Raw genomic sequence first — 14,715 nt, forward strand, 5'->3', positions numbered from 1 at the left:
CAATATAGGACCGACACAAATAATTTGAACGCAGCATATTCTGGTGTGTTGCATTCTCTCTCGCATTAAGCATAACCATTACTTGCTCTTTCTCTCATTGTTTCTCTCGCTCTGCGGATTCATCCCATTTGTCAAATTTTCGTTTCTACTACCATCTGTTCCGTACCAAGACGATAATTACACATACTTTTGCTCTATTGAAACATTTCATTGCTCAGTCTGCTAGTGATGTGCGCGGGGTTCCTTTATGTAAGCTTTCCGATAAATTAAATATTTCCGTTTAAAATTAATTTCAACCAAACTTAATGATATTACAGTGTAGAGTAGCGTGTTGCGTTTTGAGATTCAATGTTCAAAATCACTTGACTATGATATTATTGTAACCGTTGTAAGTAATTCTGTACTGATTGTAAAAAAAAAAAAAAAACTTTCTACAATAGCTTACAACCGCCGCATCGCAGATTGTACAAAAACTATGCACAAAACGTCGAAAAACTGTGCGCTCAACTCAGTCGCAAAGAGTTCCTGCGAAAATGCAGAAAATTTGAACTGCATCCAGCACACATCCAAAATAGTTTCCGCTGCATCAACGCGCTTCTTGAAGATGCCAGCCCATACAGAGGAAGCTTACAGAAGGCCATGGATCGCTTCAAACGAACAATTCTAAACATCGAGATCAAGGATAGCTTTAATAAAATCAAAAAGTTAGAGTCAAGCAAAGCATCGCTAGTAGAGCAGATAATGCAGGTAACCCCGCCGCATACATACAATACATTCTTTAGCTCCCAAGAATGTTTCTTCCACAAACAAAACCGGTTACCCAAAGCCAAAACTGAGACAAAGTTTCAACGCCTAATGGCGAAAGTGAATGCTGAGTCGCCGCTCAACTTCACCGTAAACGAGTCTTAGATACGGAACGCCACTGATGTGGTAGTTCCTCAAGAAACGATGATTTTTTTAGGATATGGTCCTAAGTTTGCCTTGCCCTTCCAGGATAATCGAGAAATACCGTATTTCAAAATTATTGCAGACTTAGAGTCCATCCTAAAACTTGAGTCTGATGATGCGGTACAAGCGGCAAGTCGCAACCAGTTCACAAATATCATGCAAAACCATGTCAACAAAAAAAAAACGGTTGCTTCAAATCTTCTTCTGACCCTGTGAATCGATTTTTAATCGAAGCACTTCACACAAGCAAAAAGTTCATCCGTGACAATCCTGAAGTATATATCGTGCCCGCCGATAAGGGAAATAAAACAGTAATTATGAAAAAAGAAGAATATGAATCAAAAATGAACGGATTGACACGGATTGGACGAACAAAGTACAGACGAAAAACAACAAAATTGTCAATTCATTGTACGAACAAAATATGATCGACCAAAAAACCAGGTTCCGACTCATTACACATCACGCGACTTGCCCTAAAATTTACGGTCTTCCGAAGATTCACAAACCAAATAACCCTCTGAGGGTGATTTTATCTTGTATCAATTGTCCAACATATGATCTCTCCAAATACTTAGCTGGCATACTCAGACAATCGATCAATCAGGACAAATACAATGTGCTCAACTCTTACGAGTTTTGCACATTTATAAATAGTACAACATTACCTCCAAACTATGTGTTGGTTTCCTTCGATGTCGTGAGTTTGTTTACCTGCATACCCAGAGACCTGGTCATTCAAGCGGTGCGAAACAATTGGAGTTCGATCGAGAAACACACAACAATAAAAGATGAAGATACCTTCATCAGCCTCATTGATTTCAATCTCTCCTCCAGTTATTTCGCATTCCGCGGAGCATACTATCGGCAAAAATCGGGAACAGCTATGGGAAACCCATTATCCCCAGCCTTAGCAGATCTAGTAATGGAAACGTTGCTAGATCATGTGTTAGAAACGATCGATATACCCATTCCCTTTTTAAGAAAGTATGTGGATGACCTGGTCACTGCTCTCCCAGCTGACAAAATTCAACACGTGCAAAGCGCCCTGAATGCATACAATCCACACATTCAGTTCACGTGCGAGATTGAGAGCAACAACCGTTTGCCTTATCTGGACATGGTCCTAATAAGAACGAACGAACAAAAAATTCAAACCGACTGGTACAGAAAACCAGTAGCATCGGGACGAATTTTAAATTACCTCTCTTTCCATCGACTCACACAAAAACTTAACACTGCCATGGGGTTCATTGCGAGAGTATTTCGGCTGTCTACTTGCAAATCTGAAATCGAAAAGAAGCAGACGGTACGAGAATATTTACGCAATAATAATTACCCCAGCGGCCTGATAAACAGATTAATAAACCGAATCATCAACCAGCAAGTGAGTGCTGAGAGTGAGTGCATCCCCGAGAGCGAAAAAATGGAATTTCGATCGCTCCACCATGTAGATGGTCTCACGCCTGCCCTCTCTAAAATCATTCAAAGAAACCACAAAAATGTTTCCTTAAGCTTTATATGTACAAAAACCATTTCTTCTCTATTCACAAAATTAAAAGATCCAACATCAGAACAATCTAAGCGGAATGTGATCTATCGCATTCCGTGTTCAGATTGTGAGAGCTCATACGTTGGTTTAACAACTCAGCAACTCAAACAACGACTAGCTGGCCACCGCTCGCTTATAAAACGATACAACGATTTCAAATCGTCAAACTGTGAGCGGGAGACAGGAAACGCAGATGAGTTCAAAAAGACGGCGCTAATGGTTCACATGATCGAAAAGGAGCACAGTTTTGATTTGTCAAGAACCAAAATTCTTGATCATGACAATAGACTGCCGGCCCTTCAAATTCTAGAAATGTGCCATATTTTCAGTGACGGTTCGACGATAAATTTCAGGACCGACACAAATAATTTGAACGCAGCATATTCTGGTGTGTTGCATTCTCTCTCGCATTAAGCATAACCATTACTTGCTCTTTCTCTCATTGTTTCTCTCGCTCTGCGGATTCATCCCATCTGTCAAATTTTCGTTTCTACTACCATCTGTTCCGTACCAAGACGATAATTACACATACTTTTGCTCTATTGAAACATTTCATTGCTCAGTCTGCTAGTGATGTGCGCGGGGTTCCTTTATGTAAGCTTTCCGATAAATTAAATATTTCCGTTTAAAATTAATTTCAACCAAACTTAATGATATTACAGTGTAGAGTAGCGTGTTGCGTTTTGAGATTCAATGTTCAAAATCACTTGACTATGATATTATTGTAACCGTTGTAAGTAATTCTGTACTGATTGTAAATCTGTGATTGTTATATGTCACCAAGTTGTTAATTGTAGTTTTGCCCTGAAGATGAAGGCGTAGACCTTCGAAACGTAGGCGATAGACCAAATAAAATAATATTGGCTAAAACCGTGACCAAAAGCCATCTCCATCTGTTCAAATTAATTGTGTACACAATATACTCGATAACGGAGGTCTTAGTGGAACGTACGGAACTTTTTACCATTGAATAATGAAGTGCAAGTGCATTTAACTATAAATACACATAGTGGAATAAATTGGCAGAAAACCTGTGAAAAGTGATAATTGTGTTATTGAAACAAAATTAAAAATATATTGGGAACTACCGTAATTAAAAAAGTTTCTTTGAGCATTTTGATTTGAAATGGCATCTAGAATCTTATTCAAAAAGAAAATTATGTTTTTGGTTGCAAATAGTATGAATTATAAAAATAGTCCCGACATGTCCCGCGTACAAACAGCCCGAGGAGCCCCCTGGCTACTCCACTCATGATATCCAAATATTCGAGTGTCTGTCATTTTTACAGTTTAATAAGGATCTTACAAGACTAAAGGAGATTGTTAAAAAAATCCGGCACAAAAAGAACAATACAATATTGTTGTATCCGTCGGAAGAGTACAATTCTTTCTGAATCCAACATCCAAGAACAGTTGAGAAATTTAGAGAAAAAAATGGCCGTAACTAATTTTTGTGTATATTTTATACCCATTTCGTCGTAATATACACCCTTCAAACCGGTATGAAAAGTGCGATCGGGCGACCGATTGCTATCCACAAAAGCGTACACGACGGAAAATAAGATCTAGCCTATAGACAAAAGAATACCCCATGGAATGCCAAGCCTAGAGTCCTTATTTTCTTTAGTACACTATTACACCGGTCAGCACTCGCCAAGAACAATGCCCTGATTTTATCGAGCATAACGAAGCACTTTACTCGCTATTCGATCCATTCAGGCCACCGGGGAAAAGCAAAGTTAGCGTCATTCAGTGTTGTTGAACGCGCACGAGTAACTCTGCACCCTGGCTGCCATCGGAATCCAATGAAATCTGATAATAAACCCGTCCATCCATTGCCCTCTCGCTGCATAGTGTGGGGTGCTATCTTTGTTTGCACTTTGATAATTACAGCTGCTGGTGCCCCTTGCCAGCAGTGGGTGGTTGGATGCGTGAGGTGTACCCTATTATTCAATGAAAATGGGTTCAGTCGGTGTGCTGAAGTGGTTGTTGGCTAGCACCAAAGAATAACATGTTCAATTGAGTTCATTGTTCAACTGTCACCGAATGAATTGAGTTTGAGTACAGTAAATAGTTCCTTTATCGGTTATTAAATTATTTTTTTCATTGTTCACCTCCTGTCCCCCTTATCCTAACCCTCGATAAAATGTAATGTGTACTGAGTGGTAGCTAAATCGTTCGATAATAATCCCTTTTGTGTGTCGTGAATATTTGATGATTGTCATCTGATCTGTGACGGCCCCCTGTACCTAATTACTGTTATGATTTCCATTATTTATGTTACTTCCTCGTGTTTATATTTGTGCGCGTGTGTATGCTCTGATTGTGGTGATTACCTCTGTTTCAGTAAATCAAATTTCAATTTTTTTCAGAATACTCGAAATTGTTTCTCTACACCACTGTTTCTATGGTTCTATAATTTCCCTTTCCACAGAAAAAAAAACATCTGTATAACAATCCTAAATATACCTTTTTATAATAGCCATCATTTAGGCAACGGTTGCCCTTGCCAACGATCATCACACAGGCCTAACTGACCCCTATGAAACATCATCCTTTTCTCTTGCAGTGCGGGAAACGAAGAACCAAATTGCCGCTGTGAAGAGAGGGAAAGACAGAGAGAACAACACACAAAGTAATAGTAACCCGAGGATCCAACGAAGTGGTGTGTTCGTTAGGGGTTCCTCCCCTTCCGCCTAAGTCAAAACCATCTGAGAAAAATCAAAACTAACCAAAACAAAAAAAACGCTATCCCATTTGTGACACAGACCTCAGGTCAGGTCGTCCCGCCCGGAACCGAATCCGAACCGGCCGTAGAACATGAACCATGGCAAAACTGCGTCATTACAGGTGTTGTTGTGTTTGAGTTTTTTAGTTACCATACCTATTATATTACACACTGCAACTTGTTTTTTTTTCGATTTCCATACAATCACGAACACATGCGGTTTTCTTCATAGCATTTCGTATGTTTCCAGTTCGATCTCGTGTTTCGTTTCATCAGGTTTGGCGGATTGTTATCTTTTCTTTTTTGTTTTGTTTTTGGTTCTTCATCACCTTCTGGATGGCCTTTTTGGAAAACGAATGCTCACGAATCGATTTGTAATGCAGGAGTGGCAATACTGATTTACTATTTGTTTTTCTAGTTTTTGATTTTGATTTGCTGTTTTTTTTTGTTTTCTTTTATAGTTGCATTGCTTTAGAGACGTTAATTGTTTGCTTTTAGTACGTTCTAGAGTTGCATTGAACGTTTGTCTTAGCTTTAGAGCGAAATAACAAGCTCAAAACGTTAGATCGTTCCCCGAGGAGCGAAGCAGCGATCGGAGAGCCAGTTGCTCTATGTGTGGAAATGTTTTATTGTTCGAATTCCATGTAAGCGCATGCTAATTGCCAGCACTGGCCAAGTATGAAATCTGCTCTGGTTTGAACACATCCTGTGACACATGTTTATTAAATTACATTCGGTAATTTGTTTTCCCTGTTTTGGGTTTACAAACGGTTAGTTAAATTTGCTGTTTGTGTATTCTAACAACAATTAGGGAAATAATGAAAATTTTGGAATGCAAAACTTTTTACCGAGACCGAGTTTGCACAGATAGCACTGCAACACTAGTGTCGAAGCAGCAAACAAAAAAAACTAGTAGTTGTTCCCCGGTGATTAGGGTTGGGAAAACCGGAGGATTTTAAAAAACCGGTATTTTCGGTAATGAAAATGAAAAAACCGGTAAAACCGGTAAAAACCGGTATTTAAAAAAAATTACAAACTGTGTTAACAAAATAATCGCTCAACGTACAAAACCAATTGGGTATTTGATCATTTAACAGAGAACATGATTGGCTCTTACAGTACTCCTATATCGAATAAGCTTTATGAATGTTGATTTGATTACTGTTATGGTATTATGATCTTTTTTAAAGTCCACATTAAGGGGCGGGAATAGCGTAGTTGGTAAATCGGTTGCCTTATGCGCAGCTCACCTGGGTTCGATTCTCAATCCCGCAAAAAGGGTTAGAAATTTTTCTAACTCAAAAAGAGAGCCAGATGACCCTAAGATTAAAACCTCTATAATCAAAATAAAAAATAGGATGTGATTTAGCATCTGGTTTGTGTATCATAGTATGCAAAGTGTCGTCGCTTATTAGTCAAAAAAGAACTTGGGTAGCTAGATACAGTAAGTGTTCCGAGATTTGAAAAACAAATACATAGAAAATCAGACCTGAAGTTATTGTTTTCTGGTTACCCAAATGCTCGGACGTAAAGGTGATGTTTACCATAAATTGGAACGGAACGGGTTTCAGCCTATTGAAAACGAAAACGCTATAGGACAGGTTGATCAAGGTCAAATTTGTCACTGGTATCCAAAAGTGTCATTCGAACACTCATACTCAATTTATGAAACCGCATAAATTCCGCCTTGTCTTGAAAACCAGTGCTTTGTAACAATCTTCTTTTAATTTTATTTCAACGTACCCTGAGGCAGTATTGCTGATGAAAACTGCAGAATCTATTGTCAGAGTTCTATGATAGGTCTATGCGTTATAGATTTGCTAGTAGTGTGAATAAATTGAATACAAAATGGAGTATGGGAATATGGAGTTGATGGATTTTGTCTTGCAGATTTTCTTGTTCCTCCATATTTTGATAAGTTTTATTTCACATGTGGGATTTTTTTCGGGTTGTTATCGCTGCTTACATAAGCACTATTCCCCTGCTTATATTATTATTAAAAAGTTCTAAAACAGGCAAACTTACTGTGCATGGCACCTAATTTGAAAACACTAGCAAGTGAAAAGCTTTCTAAAGCGTGTCAAAGCTGTGCAACAATAAAACCCTTTTGTTAAATAGTCCTTCCTACCAAATTACCGAGAATACCGGTTTTTCATTCTTATAAAACCGGTATTTCGGTATAGGATATTTGGACGGTTTTACCGGTTTTCGGTAACGGTAAAACCGGTACTCCCAACCCTACCGGTGATAGCTGCTGTGGGTTGTTCTAGAAGTAGTACTGTTGAACTTTGGTAGATCCTTATCTGTCTGTTGATTGATAAATACTGTCTTGATATTCTCAAGAGCACTTTATTGGGAATGACTCATTTTCTGTATAAATTTATGTTTATGAACTTGTGTGTGGCTACATATTATACATACTAAGTGCTCAGCCATTTTGGCCATCCTTATCTATTGCCAACCCATCGGTTACTAACTTTGAAAATAATTTTAATCTAACACATTCAAGTTTTGAATTACAGTAGGATTCCGTTTTTGGCAACAATTTTATTTTTTTCAGTTGCCAAAACCGGAACCGTGCCAAAAATGGAACCTTATTTTTAAAGTTTGGATTTTCAATTTACGACTTCATGTTTCAAGGATTTTTAATCACATGTGAAATGAAATGAGATGAAAGAAAAAATAAGCAAATTCAATTTTATTCATGATTTTATCAAATTCAGACGTCGTACAGTGGGGCAAGCTTTCGACGCTCAAAACCTCTACCACCCTGGGTATATATCCTGGAGTATTAGTGTCTTTAGCAAAGCATCTTAGATGGAAATGATCATTATTTTGACAACTTTGGTTTTAATCTAGATAAGTAGAAATTGATCAAAATCAGTTCTATCTTTTGATAGAGGTGTTTTATCAAAAAACTTTCTTCGGCATAGTTGTTTGTTTTGATATTTCCAACACATGTACTGAAGACATTTATACTTTATAACCTATGTAGATGGCGCTACATGACATTTAAAAAATACTCGAGAAAATGAATTTTAACATTTGTTTATGAAAAATATATCTAGAAATAAATGTTTTATTCCTAAATCTTCGAAAATATACAATAATAAAAATGCTTAGAAGAGTGATAAATGTTATCATGACATTTTAAGGTTGTTTTCAACAAAAATATTAAAAAATGTGTTCCACAAAATTTGTAATAACTCACGAAGCGGCAGATGGCGGCAGCTGGAATTTTGTTTGTGACTAGTAAAAAGCTTTAACTTTATAACCACGAAGAGAAAAAGTGGGGAAAGGTGGGCCTTTTACAGACAAATGAAATGAGGAAAAAAATATAATTCATGTTAAATAGTTTCTACTTCGCTAGAGAATTTTTGAGTAAACTAAAACATATGCAAATATTTTCTTGTTTTCGAATTCAAATATAATATTTCTAACTGAGAATAAATTTATCAAGTAATTTATAAAGTAATCTTATTTAAATCACTGCTGTGTCTAGTCCTTTCTTCAGTTTTCCGAATTGTAGTTCAGTCATAAAGCAGTGCTTATTCTTTGCAAGAAACGTTTATTAGTCAGTTGTCAAAATAATGCTCATTTTCATCCAAGATACTTTCCGATGACACAAATCCTTCAGGATACATAGCCAGGGCGCTAGAGGATTTGAGCGTCGAAAGTAGCATTCTGCCCACTGTGCCGTCTTGTAGAATTCGTACAATCTTCGCGCACTTCTCGAGTGCAATTCCCCTTATTACGAATATGTAAAATAGCATTTAATTCGAATCGCTTTTCTTCGGCCCACTGAACGTCAAAACTTGAACAATTCACTGAATGGTAGTGTTGATTTCGTTGCTGGGGTTGTTATGTCTTCTTTCTGAAAATTATTGAACAATTTTGTTTAAAAAACACAGCTCTTTTAAAAAAATAATAAATTTATTGCTTCTCCATAACTAACCCATCGTTGATCTTTCAAATGGAATTGATAGATTGAAAATCGAACTGCAATGCTTGAAGACCTAAGACCAAACCTAAATTTTGAAGAAAACCATTTTTGTTGTAAAAATCACTTGCAACTTGTCCATATTATAGGGGAAAGTCGTCAGTTGCCGGCACTGGTCAATTGTCGGCACCCCTATGTAGCTTTTGACAGAAACCAGATATGGACATACTGATAAATATTATTTGTGTTATATATTAGCGCGATCTTTTTGTGCCGATTGCTGAAGCAGACTCGAATGTTCTGCTCTACAACCAATATATTTTTTGAACAAGTGAAACTCTACTCAAAAGTATTTTTCATGATTTGCTTAGTGTTACAGAAAGAAGTAAATCGATCGAAAAAGTATGCGCATTGAATATTTACGATGTGAATTTATTCTATTTTGTGATTCAACGTTGAATGGCGCCGAAATGTTCACCACAAGTTTTCTTTTGATCAGTTTTCAAAAAGGTTACTAAAATCGGTTGTCGGCACCCAATTTTTTGTGGCAAATGCTCTCAATAACCTAATCAATATGGGTATTTTGGAACGGGCTTTACGAATAGATACCAGAGATCGATCTTTGGCACCATTCTTAAAATCAGGAAGGCGACTTCCGGTTTAGCGTTTTACATTTACATGAAGAAAGCCCACCTGGTCGTGTTTTCACCGCTAGGTAGCACCGTATATACCAGATTGTCACGACCAGATAATTTGGTGGGGGGGGGGGGGGCTCGGGGTTACCTTGTAGTCACCCTCCCGTTTTGACTGACTTCTATCTGATCTGCCTGAAGCTTTGGTAAAAACTGGAGTGCCTGAAACTAATTCAATGGCAGTGAATGCGATTCGTCAGTGCATTAGCAGTGCGTAATATTCGCACTAGTTTTTCACATACACATATTGTGGTTCTGATGAAGAATGATGTTCATAATGCCTTTGATGGGTATTGAACTGAATAAATTTCCTTTTCCATTTGAATCGTGATGATCATCATTCATATTTTTCCATTTTTACTAAATTTTTTTAGGGTGCCGACAACCGACCATATTTTTTCACAATGGTAAACAGCTATCATTTTACTAGATTGTTAATAACTTTTTTTAAATTGACAAATGAAATTAAATGCTTCGATAAGTTATTAGCTAAGGCCTCTAGCTTTCTATTGGTATGCTTATTCCCATATATTGTTTAATTGGAGTAATGTTGTGAGCCAAAAACAAAGGTGTTCCGACAACCGAACACATTCCCCTACATAAATAATGCATCTCTACACTTATTGTAACTATTAAATAAAACACGTATAGTGTAAAATAAAGGTAACACTTAAATACATAACGCTATGAGACAATTTTCACAATATTAAAAAAAAATTGATTTGCGCCTTTGAGGGTTAATATGACTCCCATGTTTGGAAATGAAGTTAAATGGGATATAAATTGATACAAAAAAAATATCTTTTGCACATTTCTAAAAGACTTGTTATGACCAACAAAAATGTTGCCAAAAACGGAACCAATTTGTTGCCAAAATCGGAGTGTTCCAAAAAGGGAGCATGCCAAAAACGGAATCTTACTGTATTACTATTTCTGAGGTCAAGCACCACTATCAAAATTTTGCCTCAATCTGGGTACTGGCACAACGCACACTGTAGCCCAGCTGGACAAAACCTCAAATTTTTATTTTGTTTTCATTTAACATATTTTTTAATATTTAGAAACAGGACGAGATTTTGATTTTCTGCTTGAGTTCAAATTTAGAAAAAAAAACTTCGTTAGCACCAAAGTTATTCAAAGAAATATATCTTTTGAGTTGAAAATTGAGCCCAAATGGGCTTATATTCACCGTTCGGTTTGACCAATACAGGCCTTTCTTTTCCTCCAGACATGTACACTAAATGATAAACTGTACATAAAAATACAAGTCATATATTCAAAGTGATTATACTTTTTTGAAACAGTTCGGAAACATCGCATGTAGTGCATAATACTTGCAAATTATTGTACTTTCCGGAAATGAATGACTTTTTTACACGAAGTATGAAAAATGTGATTTTTAATGACAAGTCTAGAGGAGACGCACGGTACTATTTGTCTATCTAGGGTTCGTCATGTAAATTAAGGAAGTCTCTCAGAATTAATTGGTGTTGACAATTCACCTCACATAATTTGTTTAAAATGAGTTTTCAGATGTAGAACACTTTACAAAGTGTGTCCCACAAAAAGTTGCATCACGGAAAAAACGCTGTTCAAAATAACCTATAAAATATTTTATCGTGAAAATGTGGGTAAAAGCAGTTTAGAGTGTTTTGTTTACACTGTATTTTCATCGTTGTCAGTTTTTCGATAATTGGAAAAAATGGCGCCACCCGAGAAGCAACATCGCGAATTAACTTTGGAAAATCCTTAACTCTCTCATCGGGGCATCGGAAACAAAACTCCGAATCGAGCAGTCAACGGTGAGTCGTGTGATTAAACCAGAGGGGGATCAACTTGACAGCTCCTATACAAATCGTTGAAACCACTTTTTTTTGGGTCTGTGGTCTAAAATGGCGGTTCAAACTTTATTCAAGAGCAATTTCTAAAAAAAGGGTAAACTTGTTCACAGCGAAAATTTTCTTGTTCAGATTTTTTTTTATTTTTGATAATTTATTTTTGAAGACTTTTTGGGGGTTTAGTGTTGTTTTGTTATAAAAATAATGCATCTTTATTCCGATGCATTATTTTTAAATGATTTATGATTTTTTGGAACCATCAGCATATAAACCAGCGGCGCTTATACCAGTTAGTGAGCACCTTCATTTAGTCTTAAGGTATTAGGTAGTTATATTTGTATTGCAATGTAAACAATACACACACAATAGTACTGGACTGTTTTTCTCCCTCTCCGATAAAAAATGAGCTGTCACTTCTGAATTTCGTGGAAACCTTTGCACCGTAAATGTCGCAGCGCCTATCAGTTAGATGCTATGCTGTCAGAAATAAACAATCGAAGTCAATCCCGCCTTGTCAAATGCGAAGTGAAAAATGATAATCACAAAACTAAAAGTATTTAAGGATAAAGGACAAACTTTCGAGAATTTTCATATGCCAAAGATGTTTCAAGGGCGACGGAAGTTGAAAAAGTTCACACTAGAAGCGTACTCAAATCAAATCATGCATTTTACATTTTACATTCGGCACAATTTGTAATCCTTTTATGAAACTCCAAAATTACGAATTAACTTGTTTGTATTTATATTAAATTATTACGCTGTTTTGAAATGATCATCTTCATTACCTCTTCCGAATGTAAATAAAGAAAACAATTTCGTAAAAGACGTCACGGAATTATTTTCTCGCATAGAAATTTACAGTATCACAATTAGTGGACGGCGTTTTATGGTGGCGACATCATTCGAAACACGGTGGGTTCAAACAACTTAGGCTAAACGTCAAGTTGCGGGAGGGTTGGATTAAACGTTACTGCCAAACTTTTAGCATCGAACGCACAGTGAAGCATTCAATACACCTAACCTGATCAAAATTGTTTTGAAGGTTTTTTGCTTAACAAAACACTTATAACTTTATAAAAAGTGTATTAGAGGGTTCTGTAGGAAAAATAGTTCGAATCAATCCACCTGGAAGTGATATTTTACTTTACTCGTTGTTGAAATAATATTTTTAGATAAAATATGTTAATAATTGAAATTTATCTGGATTGTTCTGAAATGAAATTTGTAAGGAGCTTTCCGTAAGGATTCAATACCCAGTTCATATTAGAAGTCCGGCCCGTGCGCAGAAAATTTGCAAGGAGAGGGAGTTGATTTTTTCTAAGTTTCTTATAAAGGAAAGGTATAAAAACCCTCAAACTTTGAAGATTTTTGCCGAGATCTGAAATGCCGCATCTTGTGTACCAGTCGACTCAGCTCAACAAATCGAGTAAATGTCTGTTATAGAGAAGGAATCCTTAACAGACACCGCGGCCTGTTAATTCGTGGTAGTGTCGGATTCGTTTGTATTAGTATGGCCTACCGAGTAAACTTCAACCTGTTATATCTCACAATCCTCATCCATCCGGGGTAACTGTTAGGTACTATTTCTGTAGGGATTATGCTATTACTTTTTTTATCCTGCGTTAACCGTTCATACTTTTTCCATTGTTGCTTTTAATTACTTGCTCTCCAACCTTCGCGGTTTATCTGACCTGCTCAGGTCTGCTGCAAAAATTGTCACCTGTTGAGACACAAACCAATCCGTCGATACATAATGATTTTCAACTCTTTACAACCACCTTCATATGAGCTCTTTTCATTCTTGGCGCTACTCGTTCTTATTTATCTGCTAGCTGGTGCTGAGAGTTCCTCGGCGGCGGTATTTCTCCCGATTTTCGTTAGCTATTTAGCTGTCAACCATTCCTACGGATGTTCTCCCATGCGCGGCAAGACCTTGAGATCCGGAACTGTCCCACCCAATCCGGAACGTCTCGTCACTTTGGATTTGCTCTTGCAAAAATAGCAAGGCTGCGAAGGAGAAAGTTTTCGATTTGAAATATGTTGTGTTAATTTGCGGATTTTTAGCGCTTCAGATGAACTTTTTGTAACTTTCTTGATCAAAGATGAGGCTACAGCATTCCCAGAAGCTCGTCCTCGACGTTAGCTCCTTTGAGCAGCGAAAGTTCACCAATGGAAGTTCGAGTTTGGTGGCTCTTACTGTATTTGTGCAATTTTTTTGTAAATTTTTGTAAAAAGGTAGGCCCATTTTCTAGAATGCTGATTTAGACCAAGAAGGTAAACGAATAAAAATATTTAGTAATCGTTTTTACGTGTTAAGGTAATATTCTTTCTTATAACTGGTTGCCTTTCATTTTTACCTCAAATAATTTGCCAATGTTTAAAAATGATTAATGGCCTTAAATGTTTATTTTATTTGAATTAGAAATACATTATATGATTATACAAACCCTGTTTTACAACTTCAATGGCTATTTTGAATTAAAACCGCTTCAGATAATTCCGAACATTCGAATTAAACTCGAAACATTTGAGGATGAATTGCGTAAAAGGAAGCTAAAATTGTATGATTAGTACCTCTTGTAACTTGGGTAACTACAACAATTAAAAGCCAGTAATCTGCTAAAAGTTGCCGAAATCATCACACAACATTATAAAACGGCACATAACTATGATAACTTAATTTTAGATTTTTGTCTTTTGATCAGGTTTTGGATTAATTTACTCCTCCGTGCGAACGGCAAAATACGGTGGCAAAATTACAGGCCCGGAAGCTACACCCAGATGCTGACGACGCCTCATTGTCTCATCATGGATGATGTGACTTACGTCAAGTCGGACTTCCGGAGCTATTGTTCTTCACCGCCCAGCACAAGTGTGAGGAGGTAAGGCTGCAGAAAACCTCAAAGTTTACCAATAAATACAGGATTTGGCAAGCGATCTGCTCATGTGGCAAACGGAGTGTCTACAGAAGCGTCTGCTTCCTCTGTTAAAGCAACACGAGGGCTATACAATCTTCT

General features: G+C 36.9%; 1 protein-coding gene across 1 annotated transcript in view; it reads left to right on the top strand.

Moving 5' to 3' along the window:
* Window positions 1–14,715, top strand: part of LOC131684765 (uncharacterized) — a 713,337-nt gene that overhangs the window by 316,774 nt on the left and 381,848 nt on the right. Inside the window, exon 2 of the mRNA XM_058967900.1 lies at window positions 5,070–5,350. Coding sequence (XP_058823883.1) covers window positions 5,328–5,350 — 23 coding nt within the window. The 5' untranslated portion in view covers window positions 5,070–5,327. The remainder of the gene's footprint in view (window positions 1–5,069; window positions 5,351–14,715) is intronic.

The sequence above is a fragment of the Topomyia yanbarensis genome, chromosome 2, assembly GCF_030247195.1.
Source record: "Topomyia yanbarensis strain Yona2022 chromosome 2, ASM3024719v1, whole genome shotgun sequence".
Classification (NCBI taxonomy): domain Eukaryota; kingdom Metazoa; phylum Arthropoda; class Insecta; order Diptera; family Culicidae; genus Topomyia; species Topomyia yanbarensis.